Raw genomic sequence first — 21,401 nt, 5'->3', positions numbered from 1 at the left:
TTTCAGTCTTGTGCCTCCTGGCCTCCCAACGATTCAGCATCCCCCCCGTCACTCCCACTTCCCCACAACCCTGCTTCGAAAGGGCTTCTTTATATTTGTATAGTTCTCTAGCTGTCTGTCGCTTGCCGAAACCCTTCCCCTTAGGCACTTTCCTGTGTCGACCACCCTAAATGGCTTGGCTGGTGGCTGAACCCGCACTTGAAGCTCTTGTTCCAAGCCGGCGCGAAGCACGCGACTAGGTATACCCCGTTATCATTGCACCAGATCACGTCGCTGGTTCCTGAACAAACTTTGCCATCTTTGGCCCCCAAATGGTGATCTACTCAAGAAGCCAGCCTGTCGTTGGCCGTCTGTGTACCTGCGCCTTTTGCGATTGCCCTGTATGGGTACACGGTGTTCTCGACCCGTCCCTGGCCCAAGGTGCCAAGGTACAAACCGCCTGGGCCTGGGTACTCGTCCCTACGAGTAGCAGTACCAGACACTCTCAAATTTATACGCTAACATCGATCACCCTGCTGCCTTCCAACCCAATGACTCTCTAGTTCCTGCAACAGGCCGTCACACGAGGTCATTCGTATCTCGCGTATTACATGGATAGAAGGCTATTGTCCCCATGCTGCCCAGAAGAGCCGCCCAGAGACCAATGCAGCAGGTTGACTTGTCTTTATGATCAACGGCACAGACATACCCCGTTCGCTGATCTGGGCCAGATGGTGGGTGGACTGATTTCTTTTGACTTCGCTTCCTCTCTTGTGTCATGGCGCCGCATGCCATACCGTGCTTTTCGCTTTGCGGAGAGTATATTTCTGCCATGGAGAACTAGGTATTGTGGGAAACCTGCAACTGCGCTCTGAAGGCGACGAGGGTTCCAACACTCGTTCTTGAACGTGTGGTGCGCGACATCTGAGCGCGATCGACACAGTCGTCCACCATGGTCTCCCTCACTATCGGTTATGTGTCTGGTATTATTGCCGCAGCAGTTTTTATTCTTCAATTCTTGTTTCCAAATGCCCTTATTGTCGTATTGGTCGGCCTTCTCAAAAACGAACATACAGCGGTGACCTGGTCGGTGGTTGAGCGCAGTCTACTGAGTTCCTTGTGGTAAGCACACATGTTTGGTTTCCTTGATTGGTCACAATCTTCGACTGATGGTACGACCAGGCCAACGATCCTCCGGACAGACGCTGCCGCAACTCGAGGGGTGGACAGCAAAATCAAGTTCCTCACTTGGCTGCGGCCACTGGCTCTCGGGTTGGTGACGGTAGCTGCGGTCGTCACACCGTTGGGGCTCTACGATGACATCGTGCCTGCGGCGTCTCCCCAACCCGTGGCCTTCTCGTACGTCCCAGACACCAGTCCCATGGGATATGGGACGCCTCCACGCAGCCAAGTTGGGTTCAGCCGGATCTGTGGAGCCTTTCTCCCCGTGCAGTGTCCCGGCACCACGACCCTCATCACCTACGGCGGCAACGACACCTACATGGAAGCCAATATCACAAATGACGACTACGACACGCGAATCCCCAAGGAGCTCGCCGAGCTCTACCAAAGCGGTCTCGATCAGCAGCCCCGGTCGGTTTCGAGCTTCTTTGACATTGAGTCGCGGTACTATTCGTACATGTATCAAGACGGGGTCTCCCGCGGCCGCAAGTACATTGTGGACGCGTTCCGCTACCTGTCCAACATGGTCCTGGACAACGCCATTGAGCCGGTCGAAGGGCTGGTCGTCGACACGGTCACGGGGGGAGTGGGCTTCCGCAACCACACCGTCCCCGTGGGCGTCCAGCTCGGCGCCGAATGGACCGAAGACCTGCTCTGGCTGCAGCCCGAGTCGGCCTGCGTCGACACAAACGTCTCGGTCGAGTTCCGCATCCCCTACAGCGGCATCGCCACCAGCGACCTGATCAACATCTCCCTCGTCGACGACGGGGGCTTCACGAACCTCGTCCAGGAGTGGCCCTACGTCAACGTGACAAACTCGCAGATCGATCCGAACCTGCACGGTCGAGCATACAAGGCCGCGTGGATGGTCAACGCATATACCATGCTGGTCATGAACCTGACGAGGCCGAGTCCCGGCGCCTTCTCTTACCTCAAATCCAAAGTCGGGGACAGATTTCCAGTCACGACATATCAGACCATGGGAGCGAAGCTCAATGGAATCTATATCAGCAGTACTTGGATGTCCTTGCTGGACCCGGAAGCCTACTTGTCCAATTACAGCTTGGCCGACGCGCCAGGCGCCAACTACTCCAACCCCTTCGGGCTCACTGGATTAAACTATAGCGACATCTCGTTACTCTGCTCAGGGGCGGGAGGTGCCGACCTCGCCAATCTCACCAACATTCACGTCGAGTGCGGCATGGTTTTTGGCGCTGCCAAGCGTCGTGATGGCACAATAACCCTTGTGCAGGAGCCTGAAACATGGTGGACACAAAAGGTGTACAGCTGTGCCACGGCAACGAAAGCGAGCATCAAACAAGTCCGTTTCCGGTACAACGCGACGAAAGAGACTGGAAATACCCTCAAGGCTCTGTCCATCGTCAACGTCAGCGATAAGTCGTATCCGGACAAGGAGTCGATGCCTCTCTGGGGCATCGAATCGCCAGGATACGAAATGAGCGATGTTCCTCAACTGTGGGGCCTGATTTCACCAGAACTGGAGCACTCGGTCAATTTGTCCACAATCCGGGCACCTCAATTGTACCTACCAGGCTACGGTGGTAAAGGTCTGTTGTCGACCGTGTCGGGATATGAAAATCTGCCTGGATCAGATGGACCATCGGATGCCTTGTCGGGAGTGTACCAATACAACAGTGGCGGCTGGGCAGACTATACCGGAGACACCAACATGGCCATGTATGCGCGGTGGCGAGATCTTTCGGGGTCGGCAGCGACCATGGCCAAGATCCCCAACCTGGTGTGGACGGATATCGCTGCGAACATGCTGGTGGGCACGCGCAGCTGGAACTCGGACGATCAGCTGCCTGTCAACCTCCAGAAGCGGAGCGAGGATGGGACGAGCAGCGCGGACAGTGACCACGCCGTCATTCCTGTGACTGTCTATCAGCGACGGATTCGCTATCGCTGGCGATTTGCCATCCCAGCATTCCTGGCTCTGGCACTGTTGCTCGCGGTCCTTTTGGCGGCTTTGGTGTCTGTTTTGTCTGGACGAGGACTTCCAGCACGGGTGCGACATTATCTTTTTCATTTGTCGTCCGGTCGCATGTTGGGGGAAATACAATATACTGGAGAGTGCGACAAGTTGGCACCGACAAATGAATGGCTCGCACGTGTGGGTAACAGGCGCAGCGATTTGCGCGCTTATGTCAGTCATGGTGCTAACAGCGTTAGCGGCAGTGGTGGGCTTGCGATCCCAACCTCACCGTTCCTCGGGCAGCAGCGTCACATGGCCAGCGGCATTGGTGAGGAGAAGATGAAGCGGATGGCGAGCGAGACGACCGAACTGCAGCCTCTCAACGAGGAGGCCGCGTCAGACCCGGACGTGAAGGAGGTTGTGCCGACTTCAGGATATACGAGGCTCAATGGAAACGAACAGCCGGCATGGCGGTCACCCGGGCTCTAAAGATAAACCTGGGGTGTCACTGGTCAGCAGCCAGGCGTCAAGCGTCAGGCTGATGGAACTGCAAGGCTCTTGATCTCGAACTGGCGTGTGAGTGGGGGTTTGGCCCACCTGAGAAATCCTAGTGCGCCAGATGCGCGCTGGGGCCAATTATGGTTTGTAAGGACTTCATGTCCGGAAGACGCCGTAATCACGAGGTGAGAATTGAATCGGGAATGTTGTGCCAACGGAGCCATGGGTTCAGTGGCTCGGAAGGGTCTCCACAGAGGGAACACGGAACATAATCGACCACATCTATCAACCAAAATCGAGAGGCAGACGAACTAGAGGAGGTGTGGCGACGAGCGCAACGGTGATAGGAGGGAACAGTGTCTGGAAGAAGCAGAGGATGAGGTGTTGGTGATGGATGTGGTGGTGGGTGAGGACAATCACCGGCAGCTTGGCAGGAGCTTCGATATAACGACACGGGCTGGAGGGATTGGCCGATGAGCAACGGATTTGCAGTCGATCGAGGTCAGAAAGTATCTGAATGATTTCTCGACGGGGGTTCTACTTTGGCGGTGACGGACGGTGGTGAATGTGGATTTCTTTTAGTCCAGACTCGATAGAGGAAAAGGAAGAAGACAACAAGATATCAAACGCAACCGAAGCAGAAACAGGCTCGCAAGAACTCATCCAATTGGGAGAGCGAGCGAAACCCATGTGGGTAGAGAAAGATAGTGGGAGAGAGAGATGGAGGAGGACCGAGACTGTGCCTCTGTTGCGAGAAGACAGGCTCGTGGTGCGGCTGGCACCTGGTTTACCTAGCACACCCGCCTAGTCCACCCGCCTAGTCTGTACGTTTAGAGCGCATGAGTGCCAAACTCGGTACCCTCTTGAGAGCGACCTAGCTCGCTAGGTATGAAGCTGGGTCTTGATCGTTGAGCCTATTAGTACGTTTGTCATGATGAATTGCATCCGTCTCGTGCCACCAGTGCCATCGAGGTCTAGTCTCGCCTTATCCTTTTGGTGGCCACCACCGGCAACATTATCACCAGCACCAAACAAAGATGCCCAGTGGTTATTGTCGTGGGTGGTCAAGGTGGTTAATTAAAAACATGCTGCATTCCTGATTGTCAAAGACTTTGAGCCTCTGCTTTGTTCTTTTCCTTCGATGACTTCTTCTACTACGAGAGTCTGTCCAAGCTCTTTTCCACTCTCTCTTCATTCTTTTTGAGAGTGCCACCAGTGCTGCGCTGCTCCCACAGTGCACAGTTATCACCACATCTTCCCACCCCACCCTCAGCTATCACTAGCCTCATCCTCGGTCCCTAGCCAACCCCCAGAACTGCCCACCTATCGATAAAGCCGTTTCCCCTCCTCACCAGTCACCACTCGTCAACCATTTTTTTTTCACCAGGACTCGGTACAGCTCAGCAAACGTCCTGCCCATCATGCAATAACAGGAACCCCCCAAAAATAAAAAGTAACACCGCGTCCATCTTTTTGGGTTGTCGGTTATCCGTCGAATCTAGCAGAGCGGGTCGTGAACCGAAACCAGTGGCCTGCATTGTGTCGCCCGTTTGACCCTCCACAACCCTCCCACTTCCCCCCAATCACGCAAACCAAACTTCTGTGTATCCCAAACCCACCGCTTTTTTGGCGTCCCAGAGCCTTGCAACCTGCGCTCCGAGGCTTCTAAGCAATCAGCGCACCCAGGAATGCCTCAACATTCGCCCTCTGCCATCCGGCCCTTCCGCCATGACACAAATTCCTCATTCACCGACGAATCATCCTTTCACTATGCCGAGCGTGTACCTTTTTTGACGCAGGAACAGACCTTTATAACGTGCCCCAATCTCGAAGATGGTTCTTTCTCAGATTCCGCCACCGCCTCCGTCAGCCCCGATGTCCTGAAGGGGCCCACCGTCACCTGCCTTGAGACCCCGTCTTCTTTCGATCACCGCAACTCCAGTGTCTCTTCCAGATGGCGCTGGACAGAGACCCTACCGGTGTTGAACCAATTGTTTGGTGGGGGTCGTACGGTGGTGCATAAAGGGCACGTTGTTGAAAGAGGGTCATTACACAAATCCATCCCGACCACACCGCTCAGGAGAGTGCTACGCCTCCTGGCCCTGACACTGATGTTGTTGTAAGAACCACGCGGTGACTATTGTTTGTGACAAGCGCCGTCTGCTAACATTGAGGACAGAGGAATTCTTGAGTTCATTGCACTCGCTTGCGGCCTCGTTCTATCCTTCTTCCCCGACGACGCAGACGACGAATTCGACGGCTGGAATCCCTCCCAGCACACCTCTAGTGAGCTGGGCCATTGGCCCACCGATTTTTCTGCCGACGTCCATCCAGTAGCCTGCCACTCGCACAATGATTACTGGCGCAAAGAACCCTTGTTCTCGGCCCTTGAAGCTGGTTGTACAGGCGTGGAGGCGGATGTGTGGCTCTATGATCAAGACTTGTATGTCGGACATTCCACAGCGTCTCTGACACCGGAGCGGACGCTCCGCAGTTTGTACATCAACCCGTTGGTGAAGATTCTAGATCAACAAAACCCTCATACACATTTCCATCCCTCGCTGGACAACCCTCGAAATGGTGTCTTCGACACCAGGCCCTCTCAGACCCTGGTCCTCCTGATCGACTTCAAAAATGAGGGTCACAGGATCTGGCCACATGTCTCTGCACAGCTCCAACCTCTCCGAGAGCGGAGACTCCTCAGTTACTTCAACGGCTCCGGCGTGGTCGAAGGGCCCGTCACCGTGGTGGTCACGGGAAATGCGCCCTGGGACGAGGTGGTGTCCAACCAGACATATCGTGATATGTTCTTTGACGCACCCCTCGACTTGATGGGAAAGCTGACTGACCTCAATGATGCTGCCGAGGCACCCATGGATACGCAGGGTGGTGAGCTTGACAGGCGGTGGGATCAAAATCAGGGCCAAGGCCGGTCCGGTGCCGCGCCTACCGACCCTGCAGTCTACTCCCAAGCCAACTCGTACTACGCCTCTGTATCGTTCAACGCCGCTGTTGGCTGGCCCTGGCGTGGCAATCTTTCTCGCCGTCAACTCGAAATGATGCGGAAGCAGATTGCTGGGGCTCACGCTCGTGGGCTCAAGGTCAGGTACTGGAGCGTACCCAGTTGGCCGAGAGGAATGAGAAATTATCTCTGGCGGACAATGGTCAAAGAAGGAGTGGACTATTTGAACGTGGACGATTTGAAATCCGCGGCCTCGGGTGACTGGAACTGGGATAAAAGAGGGCCTTGGTTCAGTGGGCCGTGGAGATTTTGGCGGTCCAAGGCGGCTGCATGAGCCAGAAATGTACTGGACACGAAAAAAACACCATGACTTGAAGATTGAAGACGAATTTTACTAGATACGACCATGTGAGACCCCCCACATACAAAAGACCATGGCGATGGAGATGAGAGCTTGGTTCGAGATCGGTCCTACAAAACAGAGGCCCAGATCTACGCACGAGCACGGTTTCACGGAATTACAGCTGCCACTGGATTGGTTGAGCCAGGCGTTTAATCAGGAATGAGGACGGAGTTCTGCAAAAAAGATCACTGCCGGGAACATGGGCAGCATTATGATACCCAAGCTTAGAGCATACATTGGTCACAGGATGAGTTACAAATACAACGAGAACTGGCCTTGACGGTGTGAGTCTTTGTCCCATCCTTTCCTTGCCCTTCTCGACAGTGCCTTCCTTCATCTACCCAGTGATGTTATCAGCTCCAATGACTTGCTGGATCAGAAAGGTCGGTATTGTCCTGGTCGAGCTTGCCCCGTCGCGCTCCCATCAGTTCAAAGGTTCTTCTTCGTCTTCTCCCATCTAGATCCTTTCCCTTTGATATGCACTCGATATTGTCTTCGGTCGCATCACATTACTCTGATTTACTTTACATTTACTATCAGCACATTCGGCAATATGTCATCTTCACACGCTGACTCCTCGACGAACGCGTCGAGCACATTGTCATCCTCTCACGAACCTCAGGAAGCCACCAGAGCCTGCGGTCGCACCCAGGCAAGGGAGACTGATGTTGAGAACGTCGCTGCAAGTGTTGCCAGGGATGGACGAGACACGTTGTCAACTGGAGTTGCGACTGTGGAACATGCTAGGGCCCGATGCCCATGCACCCAGACACGAACCCAGAAAACCGTCCTCGGCCAAATTGTGCTTCTGTTCCTTTGTGTCCAGATCGTAGCTGCCGGAGGCCTCGCCCTTCTCGCTCAATTCGGATCCCGTTACGTCTCAGCCTGGTTATTCAAACATTCGACGACGGGCTTCTACATCTTCTTCTTCACTCAGGCTGTCGGCATGCAGATTTACTACCATGTCATGCCGCTTTCAACTGCCGAAGGGTCCTGGACACGCTTTCCGGAGAAATGTGTGGTTTTCAGCGTCAAAACACTCATTGTTGTCGTCGTAATTGTGCAGATGGTACACGTTTACTGTTCAATCGCCGAGCACAGGAAACTCCACATGGGTGTTTAATGGGATGTCCGACAAGAGTTTGGCGGCTTTGAACGCAAACCATGAGCAGCGCAGACCTCTCTTGTCAGCATCGAGGCGGTCGGAACCCGTGGTCGATTCCATCTTTTGCTTAAAGAGCCAAGAACCACTGATGGGCATTGCTTTGTTTTCGGGGTTGGATAATACCATGTTTGTGGCAACACAACTCGTCCGGAACCCTATTGGATTTAGGTGAAAAGCATGCATAGTACAAAATGAAACCTTGGTTGCATTTGAAATACCACAGAACTACTATCCCGCGCAGTTTTCAGTAGATTTTAAAGGTTGTACCTCTCAGCCTTGAGCCTTGAGCGTTTCAGCCTCGTGTCGCCACAGCCTCGTCGACAGCAGCACGTGAAAGGCTCCGATCGTCAGGCTTGGCGAGTTTGCAGTCTCCTCCCATCTTTTTGAGGTCGAACAAGATCATTGTCTTTTCCACTCTCCGCCATCGAAGCCTAGGTCCAGCAAACATGGCCGCCGCAGCACAGGCCTTATCAGAACGGACACGGACGCTGTTTGGCAGCTCGTACGGCGAAGCGACCGACGCCACGTCCCTCCCCGTCTCCCTCTCCCTCTCCTACAAGAGAAAGGTCGAATATGAAAGCGTGCGCGAACTCCCCCGGGCCCTGGCCGAGAAGCAGGCAAAGGCCGCGGCAGCGCGGGGACCCAAAAGACCAAAGATGGCGGCAACAACGGGGAACAATCAGATGGCGTTGGTGAAGAGCGAGGCGAAAGCGGGATCACAGGCGTCCGGGTCGTCGTCGTCGTCGTCGCAAAGCAACGGGATCGGGAGCAGTCTGATCCGCAGACCGAATATGCAGCAGCCTCGACCCGATTGGCATGCGCCGTGGAAGTTGATGAGGGTGATATCGGGTCATCTGGGCTGGGTGCGCGCGCTGGCGGTCGAACCTGATAACCAGTGGTTCGCGTCCGGCGCGGGAGACAGGACCATAAAAATCTGGGATTTGGCCACAGGTCAACTCCGCCTGACGTTGACGGGTCATATCTCCACGGTCCGAGGGCTGGCTGTATCGCCGCGCCATCCCTACCTTTTCTCCTGCGGTGAAGACAAGATGGTAAAATGCTGGGACTTGGAGACCAACAAAGTTATCCGACACTACCATGGCCATTTGTCGGGTGTCTACACACTGTCACTACATCCGACGCTCGACGTGCTGGTTACGGGAGGAAGAGACGGTGTCGCTCGTGTTTGGGACATGCGCACGCGCTCCAACATCCACGTCCTCTCCGGTCACAAGGGCACCGTTACGGACGTCAAGTGCCAAGAAGCAGACCCTCAAGTCATCTCATCAAGTCTGGATTCCACGGTGCGACTATGGGACCTCGCCGCGGGCAAGACCATGGGCGTACTCACACATCATAAGAAAGGCGTCAGGGCGCTAGCCATCCACCCGAAAGAGTTCACATTCGCGTCGGCGTCGGCGGGATCGATCAAACAGTGGAAGTGCCCCGAGGGCGCATTCATGCAGAACTTTGACGGGCACAACGCCATCATCAACACTCTCGCCGTGAATGAGGATAATGTGCTCTTCAGCGGTGGCGATAATGGGAGTATCTGCTTCTGGGATTGGAAGACCGGACATAGGTTTCAAAGCACCGAGTCCCTAGCGCAGCCGGGGTCCTTGGACGCAGAGGCGGGCATTATGAGTAGCACGTTCGACCAGACCGGGCTGCGGCTGATTATGGGCGAGGCGGATAAGACGATCAAGATTTGGAGACCGGATCCCGAAGCCACGCCAGAGACGCATCCGCTGGATTGGAAACCGACCTTGGGTCGGGTGAAGTATTGAAGACCCCGGAGCTGTGCTTTTGCAACATGGTGGCCGTGACAGAGAGTGTTTGAACGCATTGAATGGCATTTTGCATTGAGCGACGGCGTAATGGAGGTATTGATCCTGGGAAGGGTTAAGGAGTGCTCTGATCACAAGCACCACACGGACGACTCTCGAGTCGGATCGAAAAAAAAAGGGTTCCTGGTTATCTGGAGAAATGAATCTGTTCTGTCTGTGTGAAGAAAAGTATATGGTTGATACCCTCGAGAATTTTTTTCACCGTCAATCATACTGTGTCGAGAAACTTTTGTGATATGATGATTAGCGTGCATATAATATCACGGCCCGAAAGAAAAAGAGTATGATTAACAACATAAGGAGTAGTTAAGTATGAGGGCATAAGGGACAAAATATATGGCACTCGTCAAACTGCGGCGACATTGACTGACTGATTGACTGCCTGCCTGCCTTTCTTTCTCCTTCTGCCTCTGTGTGTATCTCTCTCTCTCTCACCACACACACTTGCACCTCGAGTCTCCTCTGCACCTTCCATTTTAACTTTCCATTATCCTCTCTGTCGCCTTCGTCGTCAATCATCTAATCAGGCATCTAATACTCTACAGCTCGCCATACCTATCAAGATCGCTCTCAAGTGTATCAAGTACGACAACGAAGGCCCACGTTGTGTGGGGTTTTGTTTTTCGCCGAATCGAATCGACTTGGCTCGACACACCCTCCCAAATCTCCACACCATCTCGGGCTCCCGAAATCCAATCCGACCTTTCGACCGTTTCCGTTCCAAGCTGAATCGAATCAATCAGCGTTGACTGTTGACGAGGCTGACCGCCCCCTTTCAAGGCCTACCTACCTACACAAATACCTGTCTGTACGTACATACATACATGGGATGTGCAGACGAGTCGGGTCCCAAGGGCTCGCATGGGCAGTGTACAAGGAGGAGAAGAGCAAAAAAACAGAAAAAAAGGACATTCCGATTCAAAGTAGACGAGACTCCTAGGAGAGGTATTCGACAGAGACGAATACCTGCTAGAGGTGGTATCCCTCACGATACAACACGCAGTTTTGCCAGGAGACTTCAGCCTATTTCTGGCTCGAAGAAAGAAAAAAATCAGATATGCATGGAATGGCCAAGTCGCCGGTCTGGTCCAAGCACCAAAGCACACCGCAACATCGCTTGATCCTCCTTCAGTAGTTATCGCACCCGTCACAACGGGCTGTCTACTGCGCACGCCGGTGAGCCTGAGCTTGTTGAGCCTGAGCTTGCTGAACCTGAGCTTGTTGACGTTGCCGTTGGAGCGCCGCGTCTCTCTCGTCCATGGCCCGAAACTCTGCTGCTTCACGCTGGCTCTCTTCTTCACATTCTCTCAACATTATCTCAAAGTCTGCTGCCTGCTTGCGCTCCAACTCTTCTAATTCTTCTAGGGAAACATTATTATGGGTCATTTCCATGAGGACATGTCCAATCGGCTGCTTACCTTGGGACCTCAACGACACAATGGCGGCTATGCGGTTGCCTGTCACCTGCTTTGACCAGCAGCTTTCTTTTCCAGTCATGACTGCGACCATCTCGCTGCCCTCAAGTACACAGAAGGCGACCGGGTATGTGATCATACCTCGGTTGAGGTACAGCCCGACTCTTGCGCTGTGGGATGCGTGATGGCATGAATAGTCATCCTCCGGCGGGTACGAAGTCAAATCCAATCGGTAGGTGTTGTAAAGAGCAGACGTGATGGTGCAGCAGTCGGCATTCTCGTCACGCACCACTGGCAATGGCCGAAGCCCTCTGTTCCCCTGAGGGCGCGCGTAGACTTCCAGAATGGGCTCGTCTTGAAGACTACCAGCGTCATTGCAAAAAAAGGGATTCATGATCTGAGAACGGTCTGTGCAAGACTCTGCACCAATCAATATGGAACTCTTGGAAAGGATGGCTGAAATATGAAGAAGAGAGATTTGACAACACAAACACAGGTCCGTCAGTCTTTATATACCCCAGGCCCCTCCCTTCCGTCACCGCCTGCCTCCATTTCCGAGGTGGACAGCACAACATCAGCTTTTCCTCCAACAATGCAGCCACTCAGTGAAAAGCCCTGCTCAACTACGGATTGCTCGGCAGCAGGGCGCGATGCGACTCGAGACAGGATTCGGGCACGTAGCTCTCACGTATGCACGTGCCCTGGCTGTTGACCTTAGGCATCAATGAGCTGTTCGAAGCGGTCAACCATCCTTGTCCATTGACCATCACAAGGTCTTTTCGTCCTTCACTTTCAAAAGAAGGGGGGCCCGTTCTGCGGCCAGCTATGGACAGTGAGAATCTAGGCAGATATTGTCGGTGAGGGCAAAGTCTTGAGTCAATCCTTTTATTGGAGCGTTCTCGCTTTCTGATGGTGTGCACTGAACCAGAAATCAACTGGAGCCGACCCCTGCGAATCCACGAAAGAATGAGGCTGAGGCTATGTCCAAGATGCAAAGATGGCACTCTGTCAGTGGATATCCTCCTTGACCGGTTATCTCTGGCATCGCTCTGTCAATCCTCCCTCAAACAGACTTGCAGCCCGAGCTCTACAGCATTTCGGTAGCCCAAATGAGCATCAGCAAAGGGGAGATATTTGTCTTCCAGGAGATAAACCCTGGCCCATCGAGGTCTATGTGGTCTACACTGCATACGCAGAAGAACCCACGCATATTGGTGACTGGATTTCTCTTCCCCGTCGAACTTGAGCAGCGGCACTGGGTGATCCAGCGGGAAAATGCGCATATTTCCACGCTGCGCAACCGAAAATCGGGCCACTGTGACATTGGCTCCTGTGTCCAGCAGCGTAGTCAAGGGACAGTCCCATCCTTGCGCGTTGATGCAGAAAAGTGGTACCCGGGGTTGATCCTCACTGGTCTTCCAGCCCAAGAGTTGATGAGAGTGCAAAGCGAAGCTGGTAGCGCTAGCACTCGCGGCAGACGCAGGGATGGTTGCAGGCTCGAATTCCTGCTTGACACGCGTCTGCGCCTCGGAGGTCACACGGTATAGATTCTCCGCAGACACGACTGAAGAGGCTGTACACGAAGATTCAGCATCGGTGTGGCTGTTGTAATTGCACCGGCAGGATAAGTCGCTCACAACCTCCTGATATGCAGCCATTCGTTGTTGTGGATTGCCGCGAGTCTCTCCCCTGATCCTATTTGAGATACATTCCAATGCTTCATCCACACTGATTGGTTGTTTACAACCCGAAGAACGACATAATTGCTCAGTTATTCGCGACAATACTCTAAGGTCGTCAGGTTGCAATCCGATAGCATCACAACGCTCTCTGGTATTTTCATTTTGTATGTAGGCTGGTACCCCTTTCTGGTCTTCTCCTGTATCTTGATAGAACCCGCTGTAGGACATTGGAGAGAGGACTTTGGTGGACGCAACTTGTTCCCCCTTTTTTTGTGTGTGTGGAAATTCTTTGTGTCGATTGAAGGAGTCTTCGCGTGTGCCCGTGGACAATGAGAGCGGCTCTGTAAAGGGGGGCTGATGATTCCGTTTCCTTCTTTTTCCGAGGGGGCGAGGGTACGGGTATCAAGGTCGAGCGAGGTGATTTGGAAACGAGGGAGGTAGATTCAAGAGGCGTGGCCAATCCAATCTGGCCTTCTTTGCAGTGCAAATCACGTTGAAGAAGAGTGTGCAAAGAGGGGAGAGAAACTCGAACATAGAAGCGGTACGATGAAGAAGCGAGAATACAAGTTCGCAATTGTGGCATACGACAAGGTGGCCACCAAAAAGAGCGAGGGCAAATGTGCGCAGCAGAAAATCCGAAAAGACGGTTAGCAGACTGCCAGAATTGGCTGGCTGGCTGGCTGGATGGCCCACCACACACCCAATGAATGGGACGGCCGAGGGAAGAGACACAAGTAGGAGCCTTGTTGAGCAGGTCAACAGGGAAGTAGTCGTCGCTGCACCGGAATGGGGGAGGCCCGGCGGAGCGAGGGCGACGGGTTGGCTTCCCCAGTGCCTAAGAGCTGCGCGGGAGAGAAACAGCACCGCTGGTCTGACCGTGTCATGCAGGCGGGCGTAGAGAGCCATCAGTAAACCCTCACCACACAACAAACGCATTGTACTCCAAACCCCATGGTCCAGGTGCGGATTCAGGGGAAAGGCATGTGTGAGCCCATAGCAAAGGCTTTGGTTCCAACGGAGACAAGAAGCCCTGCCGCGGCGAAAGTCTCATGGTGGAAAAAGGAGCACAGGAGTCTGTCCGGGTGCTTTGCAAAGTATTCGTAACATGTCGCTGCTGGTTCTCTGAGGACGTCGCGACTCGCGAGGACATTTCATGACAAGCCCCAACACGATTGCCAGGGCTGGGCTTAGTGCCTAGGGCCTGGGACCCATGATCCAGGGCTCCATCGGACCCCAGAGTTACTGGGTCCCACTCGCGCTGCCGACCGTGTGCTGTTTAGCGTGAGATTAGCCCGTTGGGGCCAACGTTAGGTGTTGTTGATAGGCCATAACTGTTCTTCCTACCTCGAAACAAAAAGTCAGCGAGAGTCAACATCCATTGCCGCAATGATAAGCAGAAAGATGACCGCGCATCCAGCACAACAGGTGAGAGGTCGAAAGGAATTTCATCAAACAGATCTTGGTGAACTTATGGTGGCCCTCGGATGCACACCATATCGCAGCGTGAGATTGACTCGATGACTAGTTTCTCGGTCGTTTGACCAGACGCACGAACACAAGGGACGGGCCTTCGTATGCTGTCCGGGTCGATGCGACAATAGGCAGTTCACTTGAAGTCTTCGTTGTGGTGTTATTTGCATTTCCGAGATGCATATGATATTGACGGGGTTTGCCATGTCCCCAATGTGCGTCACGTGAATCGCATCTGACTCAACAGTGTGCGTCTCTTTCTGCGACTTGAAAACTCCAAAAAAAGGTTATAATCCCCAAGAGACAGAAAACAGAAGACATAGGGGAACCAGCAATGCACATCTGCTCCATACTTAAAAACCCCAGGCAATCCTACTTGTCTCACCGAAATTGAAGTCAACTCGAAGCGGAACCGCGTGTGCCTTTTCTCAGCTTCCTCGCTGAGCCCGAGCTGTCAAGCCCCAATCCGAGCTGTTAGGCGAAGAATGTGTCCAATCACCGAAAACTAGCGGTGCGGTTAAGCGCCGCGGCCTGCAGGAATTGCTGCTGGAGAGGAAAAGCCCCGGCTCAATTGGTCCATATGGACTATGTAACGGCACAGAGGTGAAAGATATTGAAAAGGCAGTATCCGACAGTGGTTCAGTGTGAGTTCGAGGTGGAGGGTAGGGGAGAAAAAAGTTTTGAGCAAGGTTACGGGAGGGAGACGCAATGGGACGAGCCGACTCTTATATGCTGCCAGTGCTTCTACCACTCAGTAGGGAACATCCCTGGACCTCTGAGCGTGGCGTCTGCAGAGCCATTGTTCAATCAAGATCCTCGCGTCCATCCCGCCCTATCAAACAACACACTCGCTCTGGATGGTGTACCACTAACCAAGCGATGGCACAATGGTCTTTGAATTTGACTTGCAGACATGCAGCCAATGCACCCTCTAGGCCACTAATTGCATGCAGTCGGGGCGTCTTCATGCGAACACTTGGTTCGTGCTGCGATCCTCTCGACTGTAACAAGTCCACCCACAAGTCTTACATGAACTTTTGCTTGGCCCGCTCGGACACCGGCTTCTTTGTCCTTGTCAGCTGCCTCTTCCTCCCTCACTCTACCCTCGTCCTTGGCCTGCAATCCATCTTGGGCAATGTCTGCATCATGTCGGGCAGCAACATTCAGGGAACAGCACAGGAGAACAATGAGGCTGATTCTGCCAACTGTAACCCGGCTGTGCCCCTGATGTGATGGCGGCCCTCATATTCGACGGGCTCCTCTGCGGCCATGTCTCCCCCGTGTATACCGTTTGCTCAACGATAAGAGTTCAACATGAATGGGTACGACGCTATGTGCTCGGACATGGCCACCAACCCAGAAGCTGTCATTTTCCGGAAATTCACCATACTAAACTACCGCGCGCTGTTATTCCTTCAATCTGAACTAAATCAGAAGGAGGGTCGTCTCGTCTCCTTGATCAAACATGACCAGAACTCCCTCGACCCGGAACGAAGGCAATTTTCGTACAGCTTCGATGCCATGCTGAGATCCAATGGCGAGACCGAGGGTTCAACATTGCAGAGGGAGTTGATGCGAGAGATTTGCCATCTCCTCCCAAACTACAGCATGTGGTTTTTGTTGATCCCCTGTTTCAAATCAAACTACTTTTCCCTGTATGTTTTTTGCTCGGGTCCTGCTGACTTTTTTTTCCGGGAGCTGTTGTCTTGCGGCTCAAAAGATGAATTGCTCCTCCAAATCCGCCAGCTCGGCCACCTCCCTCCCGTCCACGAACCCAGCCTCAAGCGCCTCCGAGAGGCCCAAATGAGCGCGCAAGGGGCTAACAGGTTCCTCCGCGGCCGCGAGCAGCGCATCTGGAGCGAGAAAAAGCAGTACGACCTCACATCCCTGACGGATCGGCAGGAGGACAGAGACCCGCTCTCGTCGTGGCTGGAGTGGTGCGTCACAGATGTCTGGCACAAGTACTTTGGCCACAAACTCTCTCCCCCTAAACCCGTCGATGAGGACTGGGCACCGGCCGTGCCGAGCAAGCTGGGCCAATACCCACGATCACTCATTGCGAGAATCGTCACCGGCGTCACCACGATCCTCGCGCCCATCTTTGTGACGCTCTCGGCCGTCGTCTTGTTCTTTGTGGACAGCGAGTCCAAGCGCCTGGGCCTCATCGTCGGGTTGAGCTTCCTGTTCAGCCTCGCGCTGGCTTGCGTCGGGGTGCCACGCAGGATCGATTCGTTTGTCGCCACGGCTACCTTCACCGCTGTGCTGATTGTTTTTATCGAGAACAACACAGACTGAGAGTGTTGAAGAGAGGGTATTTTGAGGGGTTGTGTCGACACCAAAAACAAGAAGAGGAAGAGGTGGTGGTGGTAAAGAGGTGGATTTTAGTTTGGAGACAGGAAAGTTTTGGACAATCATTCTTGCTTGTTGCTCTGCTCTCCTCTGCTCTTGTCAAATTCTCCATCAGTCCCAGCAAAGGGAGTGCTAGAGAGGTTTTCCTTGCTCTTCTGACGAGGACAGTTGCAGATGGATAGAACTTCATATGCTTCTGTATTGGTAGAGACTTCACTTTCATCATCGCTTTCAATCTCTGCTGCCACTGCCATCGCCACGTCCTTCTTCCAAGTTTTAAGCGGTATATCTATGACCGCCTTCGACAGATCTATTCTAGGCCTTTCTTTCGTCCCCCCATCCAATTTTTTATCTCTTTGGTGGGGGGATGTACAAGGTCCAGATGGTCGGTAGAGCGTGTCTCTTGTCCTACACCAGACCTATTCAACCTTCTAACGATACAAATCCAATCTTCTCTCTTTTGGGGGCAAACGGAGCACCCAAAAAGAAGAGCTGGCCCAAAGAGACCCTGTAGTCACGGATGCACATCTTATGGAGTTTCTCTGACCATCTAGAGTTCTGGGTGTTGCGAAAGAAAAAGATGGCCAGCGTTTTGGACACTCCAAGGTGGGGTTTTGGGGGGAGGGGGGAAGCCTATACAAGCTTACTATTGGGTTCGTGTCGTGGTTTCCGGTAGGGAGGAAGGTATCAATCACGGCACGGAAAATAGCCTCCAGTGTGTAAGTTCTGGGGTCACATCCAGGTGCAAGGGCCCAGCATGCGTAGGGCCTGGAGGTCCCCTGGAGAGAGCACACTTGGGCATGTTGATCCGGGACCCCTATTTCGGTAGTTGTGTGGGCAGGCATCCGGGACAAGATGAGGATGAGGATGAGGATGAGCGACTTCTTCAGGCCCCTGGGACGATAGGTCGGTCAATCATTCAGTCAGTCAGCCCCCCTCCCTAAAAAGGGACTCCCCTCCCCCCTGTGCGCGCACTCACTTTCGATATCAAAGTGAGAACCAGACCATTGTTCAACCCATCGATTATTAGTTTCTGGCAGTTGGAAAGTTGGACGCGGGAGCGGGAAGCCGCGGGAACTGCCTCTTTTGCTTAATTTCAATTGTGGACCCGAGAAAATGTGACGAGGCAGCGAGGCTGAAAACCCCTGGGAAGGCGCAAAGCCTTCTTTCTCTTGTCACAGGAGCGCATTCATTGTGTTACCCCCACCCCCTTCCCTTCTTTGAATGACCTGACATATTGAATCATTGTGAAGGAAATTTGCTCTTTCCGTTTCACGACTTGATTTGCTCTTGTTATTCCGGCGAATCGACTGAGGACTAGACACACGTGACTGCCCAAACAAAAAGAGAAGAGCCATAGTCTTCTTTTTCTCCTCACCGCCATGTTGACCGGGAGTCCTTACTCCCCATATTACGCTCTTGATGCTCCCAGGGCATTACAACCCCGTGGTGTAAGAAAGAAGAAGAAGAATAAGTAGTCATAAAAACCTGGTTTGCCTTTTTTATCCCCCCCCTCCCCCCTCCTCTGGCCTCTTCTCATCCTCCAAAAAAGAGTCCCAGCACCCACTCAAAAAAAAGAAAAAGGAAGGGTATGTCCGCCATCCCTCTCAGGATACAGATGGCTACTTCGAAGACTCTCCTCTTATCTCTTTGTCCTTTTCGTGCCGGTCCTCTTCTTTCTTCTTGCTCTTCTCCTTCTCTCTCCGCTTGGCCTCTTTTTTGGCCTCTTCCTTCTGTCGCTGTTTTTCTGTTCCACAAGTGTAAGTAACGGTGGAAGCGGATCCCCAAAACAGCAAGCAAGCAAGAACCACAACGAGAGTGAGCTGCAAGCTTACCTTTGGTGCTCAGGTCACTCTGGTTTGCGACAGGGAGGATCGCGTTCTGCCCAGGACGTTGTCTCAATGACCTGGTCAGGATCACACCCCGGTCATCGCTGCTAACTATGCAGAATTCTCCCTTGAAGCCATCGGGACTGTCAGTCGAATTGCATCTCAACGTGATCGTACCGATGCAGCTGCCAGGGAAACCGGGGTGAGAGTGTTCATCTGGAGTGAACGTCACTTGCTGGTCGTAGACTCGTCTCAAGGTCCCCAGATCGATTCGGTGACGAGGCAGGTCACAATCTACCGATGCAAGCAGAGGTTGCCATCTCCCGACACTGTTGACGATCATGACGTTCTCACGATTCTCGAAAGGGTACTCTCGCTGCTGCTGCTGCTGCTGCTGTTCGCCATCGTCTTTGAGAATACTCTCACGGTTTTCAGCTGGTATTCCTGGTGTATCCATGGTGGGGACTATTCAATCTGTTTGGCTTTTTCCCCCTTCCTCTTTCACACGCAGTCGAGTGGCGGCTAGCAGCAATTATAGGGGATCTATAGAAACTGCTCTTGAGGCTGAGCACCCCCCCTTGGTTTGACCGCTGCTGCAGGGAAACAAGAACTCCATAGGGACAAGGCAACCAGAAGATGGACCTCTACGGACACATCCATCCAGTTGTGCGCACGGGAGCAGATTGATGCACCAAGGCACCAAAGTGCTGTGCAGGCGGTCATCATACGTGCCTAACACTACCAGGTCTATTCAGCCACGACTACGCCTCGCAGCATAGGCAATTAAGCCCCTTACCTTTCAAGGGAGGTCGGGTTCTGAGCACCATTGGTCTGTATGGCCTTGAAGCAGGGAGATGTCAGCCAATAGAGGCGGCCGTCATGTGTCTGGGGAGTCTCATACAAAAAGTATCGGTGAGAACCCTTTTTCGAATCAGAAGTCCATCTATTTCTACATTCACTCCTCATTTGTACAGCGAGCCCAAAAACGCCCCGTTTGAAGCCTTCCTTTTTTTTTCAACAGTTTTTTGGCTCCTCCGCCCTCCCTTGCCACGTCACTGACCCAGACAATCGAACAAGAACAGAACAGGCGCCCTCCACCAGGATAGGAGTTTCCATCCTCCTTACACCGGTCAGGACGAGGCGCTGCCGAGCACAGCATTCTCGCATGCCTTACATTGAGGTCGAGGAAGATGACCCAGCTTCATGGTCAGCTCCACACTCAGGAGGGCTCGGTGGCCAGCAAGGTCATGCACAATGTGGAACTCGGCCGATCGTTGCTTGCTATTACACCGGAGCCAGAACGGGATCTGGACCGTCCCCATCGAGACAGCTACATGCCCTTCGATGCCTCCTACAATCGTGTCCCTCATTTCCGCGCCGGGCTCATACCCCAGCTCAGCCGCCGCAGTCGCAGTCATCATGTTGAGGTCGGCGCCGGTGTCCATGGTCGCGAGGAAGTAATCTACCTCGCCATTGCGCATCTGCACAATCAGCTCGAGGCTTCTGTACTCACGCACCCGGGGGTTGTTGCCCGCAATCAATGGTTCTCGCACAGGGAGTACGGCTGGGACAACACAGTTGGGACCTGCACCATCCGCACCATCGCCCTCCGGTGTGGGTTGTTGACGATTCGACGCAGGGAAGCAGCAGTCGCTCGATCTTGGAGGACAGGCAGAAGAAACCTGACCACTACCTCTGAAATTTTGCCCTGCAGCCTTGTGGGACCTATTCTCCCTGCCGCAGCCGCCACCACGTCTATCGACCGTCCTTTTCACTTGTGATTGGTAGAAAATTCCGCCCATCAAACGCCTTTTCAAGCTCAGACGGGGATCTCCTTTATGCCATGGCTTCCATTTTGCAGATGTAAGACCTCGTTTCAACACACCTCTAACACCCCCTGGAGTTTTTGTGGTGGCATCAATGTCACTCTCGGTTGGTGGTGGCAGCGAGGGAGGTTGGGAATTTTCTCTGACGCCGTGTCTTTGGGGAGGGTCATCAGGACGATGCCTGTCGAAAATCAACTGTGTGGGCAGCTGCGTGGGTGTTCGTTGATCGTTTTCATGATTGGGAGGAAAGATATTCACGGTGACCACTGGCTGGCTGCTTTGGCTGCAGTGAAATTGGATATTCACAGCCATGAGTGTGACGGTTTTTTTTTTTTTGAAGATGGTCACAGGTTGGACGCCAATCGTTCTCGTAGGGAAGGAGAGAAATGAAAGAGATCTCAGCTTTCCCCCCTCCAAAAGGATTCCAAAGAAACGAATCAAAGAGTGATATTGACGAGCTTTCGACAAGCAGTTACAGCACGAGGACACAGCGAGGACACAGGGGGAAAGAAAGGTGCACGTGCAATAGACATCACAACAAAAGAAAAAGGGGGGCGGGCTTCAACGACTGCGATTCTGACCCATGTACCGGGTTACCGGTGCTCGGTACCTCGTAAAGCACCACCAAAGCCCGCTCGTGCTTATTCACGGATCTGAGTTCTGTGATGACCCTTGGACGGCGCCGAGATTAGTGCAGAAGGGCGCTGAAGGGGGTAAACTTGGACACATTGCCTCCATCTCTAACCTTGAAGACTGCTGGGAAAGCCACAGGATGGTGTGTTCATGGGGAAGAATGTCCTGCGCAGATGAATAGCCCCTTACAGGGATACTGCAGGCGGAGGAGTCCAGGCCTTTGGG

The 21,401-nt window shown here is 53.3% G+C and overlaps 8 protein-coding genes across 8 annotated transcripts; 5 read left to right on the top strand and 3 right to left on the bottom strand.

Moving 5' to 3' along the window:
* Positions 1-931: 931 nt before the first annotated feature.
* Positions 932-3,586, top strand: AYO21_00859 (hypothetical protein; the record flags this gene model as incomplete). Its single annotated transcript, XM_022650846.1, has 2 exons — positions 932-1,101; positions 1,162-3,586. The coding sequence occupies 2 exons, from the start codon at positions 932-934 to the stop codon at positions 3,584-3,586; spliced, it is 2,595 nt and encodes an 864-aa protein (XP_022516849.1).
* A 1,697-nt stretch (positions 3,587-5,283) lies between these two features.
* Positions 5,284-6,891, top strand: AYO21_00858 (hypothetical protein; the record flags this gene model as incomplete). The annotated part of the gene is made up of 2 exons (XM_022650845.1): positions 5,284-5,714; positions 5,775-6,891. The coding sequence occupies 2 exons, from the start codon at positions 5,284-5,286 to the stop codon at positions 6,889-6,891; spliced, it is 1,548 nt and encodes a 515-aa protein (XP_022516848.1).
* Positions 6,892-7,513: 622 nt separating this feature from the next.
* Positions 7,514-8,083, top strand: AYO21_00857 (hypothetical protein; the record flags this gene model as incomplete). Its single annotated transcript, XM_022650844.1, has 1 exon — positions 7,514-8,083. The coding sequence occupies one exon, from the start codon at positions 7,514-7,516 to the stop codon at positions 8,081-8,083; it is 570 nt and encodes a 189-aa protein (XP_022516847.1).
* Positions 8,084-8,571: 488 nt separating this feature from the next.
* Positions 8,572-9,912, top strand: AYO21_00856 (pre-mRNA-splicing factor prp46; the record flags this gene model as incomplete). Its single annotated transcript, XM_022650843.1, has 1 exon — positions 8,572-9,912. The coding sequence occupies one exon, from the start codon at positions 8,572-8,574 to the stop codon at positions 9,910-9,912; it is 1,341 nt and encodes a 446-aa protein (XP_022516846.1).
* Positions 9,913-11,133: 1,221 nt separating this feature from the next.
* On the bottom strand, positions 11,134-13,045 carry AYO21_00855 (hypothetical protein; the record flags this gene model as incomplete). The annotated part of the gene is made up of 3 exons (XM_022650842.1): positions 11,134-11,333; positions 11,391-11,749; positions 12,594-13,045. 3 exons carry the CDS (start codon positions 13,043-13,045, stop codon positions 11,134-11,136), a joined length of 1,011 nt encoding a protein of 336 aa, XP_022516845.1.
* A 2,808-nt stretch (positions 13,046-15,853) lies between these two features.
* Positions 15,854-16,834, top strand: AYO21_00854 (hypothetical protein; the record flags this gene model as incomplete). The annotated part of the gene is made up of 1 exon (XM_022650841.1): positions 15,854-16,834. One exon carries the CDS (start codon positions 15,854-15,856, stop codon positions 16,832-16,834), a length of 981 nt encoding a protein of 326 aa, XP_022516844.1.
* A 1,676-nt stretch (positions 16,835-18,510) lies between these two features.
* Positions 18,511-19,174, bottom strand: AYO21_00853 (hypothetical protein; the record flags this gene model as incomplete). The annotated part of the gene is made up of 2 exons (XM_022650840.1): positions 18,511-18,635; positions 18,724-19,174. 2 exons carry the CDS (start codon positions 19,172-19,174, stop codon positions 18,511-18,513), a joined length of 576 nt encoding a protein of 191 aa, XP_022516843.1.
* A 673-nt stretch (positions 19,175-19,847) lies between these two features.
* Positions 19,848-20,855, bottom strand: AYO21_00852 (hypothetical protein; the record flags this gene model as incomplete). The annotated part of the gene is made up of 1 exon (XM_022650839.1): positions 19,848-20,855. One exon carries the CDS (start codon positions 20,853-20,855, stop codon positions 19,848-19,850), a length of 1,008 nt encoding a protein of 335 aa, XP_022516842.1.
* Between the last annotated feature and the right edge of the window lie 546 nt (positions 20,856-21,401).

Source organism: Fonsecaea monophora, assembly GCF_001642475.1.
Source record: "Fonsecaea monophora strain CBS 269.37 chromosome Unknown Scaff3, whole genome shotgun sequence".
In the NCBI taxonomy this organism is placed as follows: domain Eukaryota; kingdom Fungi; phylum Ascomycota; class Eurotiomycetes; order Chaetothyriales; family Herpotrichiellaceae; genus Fonsecaea; species Fonsecaea monophora.
This window is presented reverse-complemented; position numbering and strand designations above follow the sequence as displayed.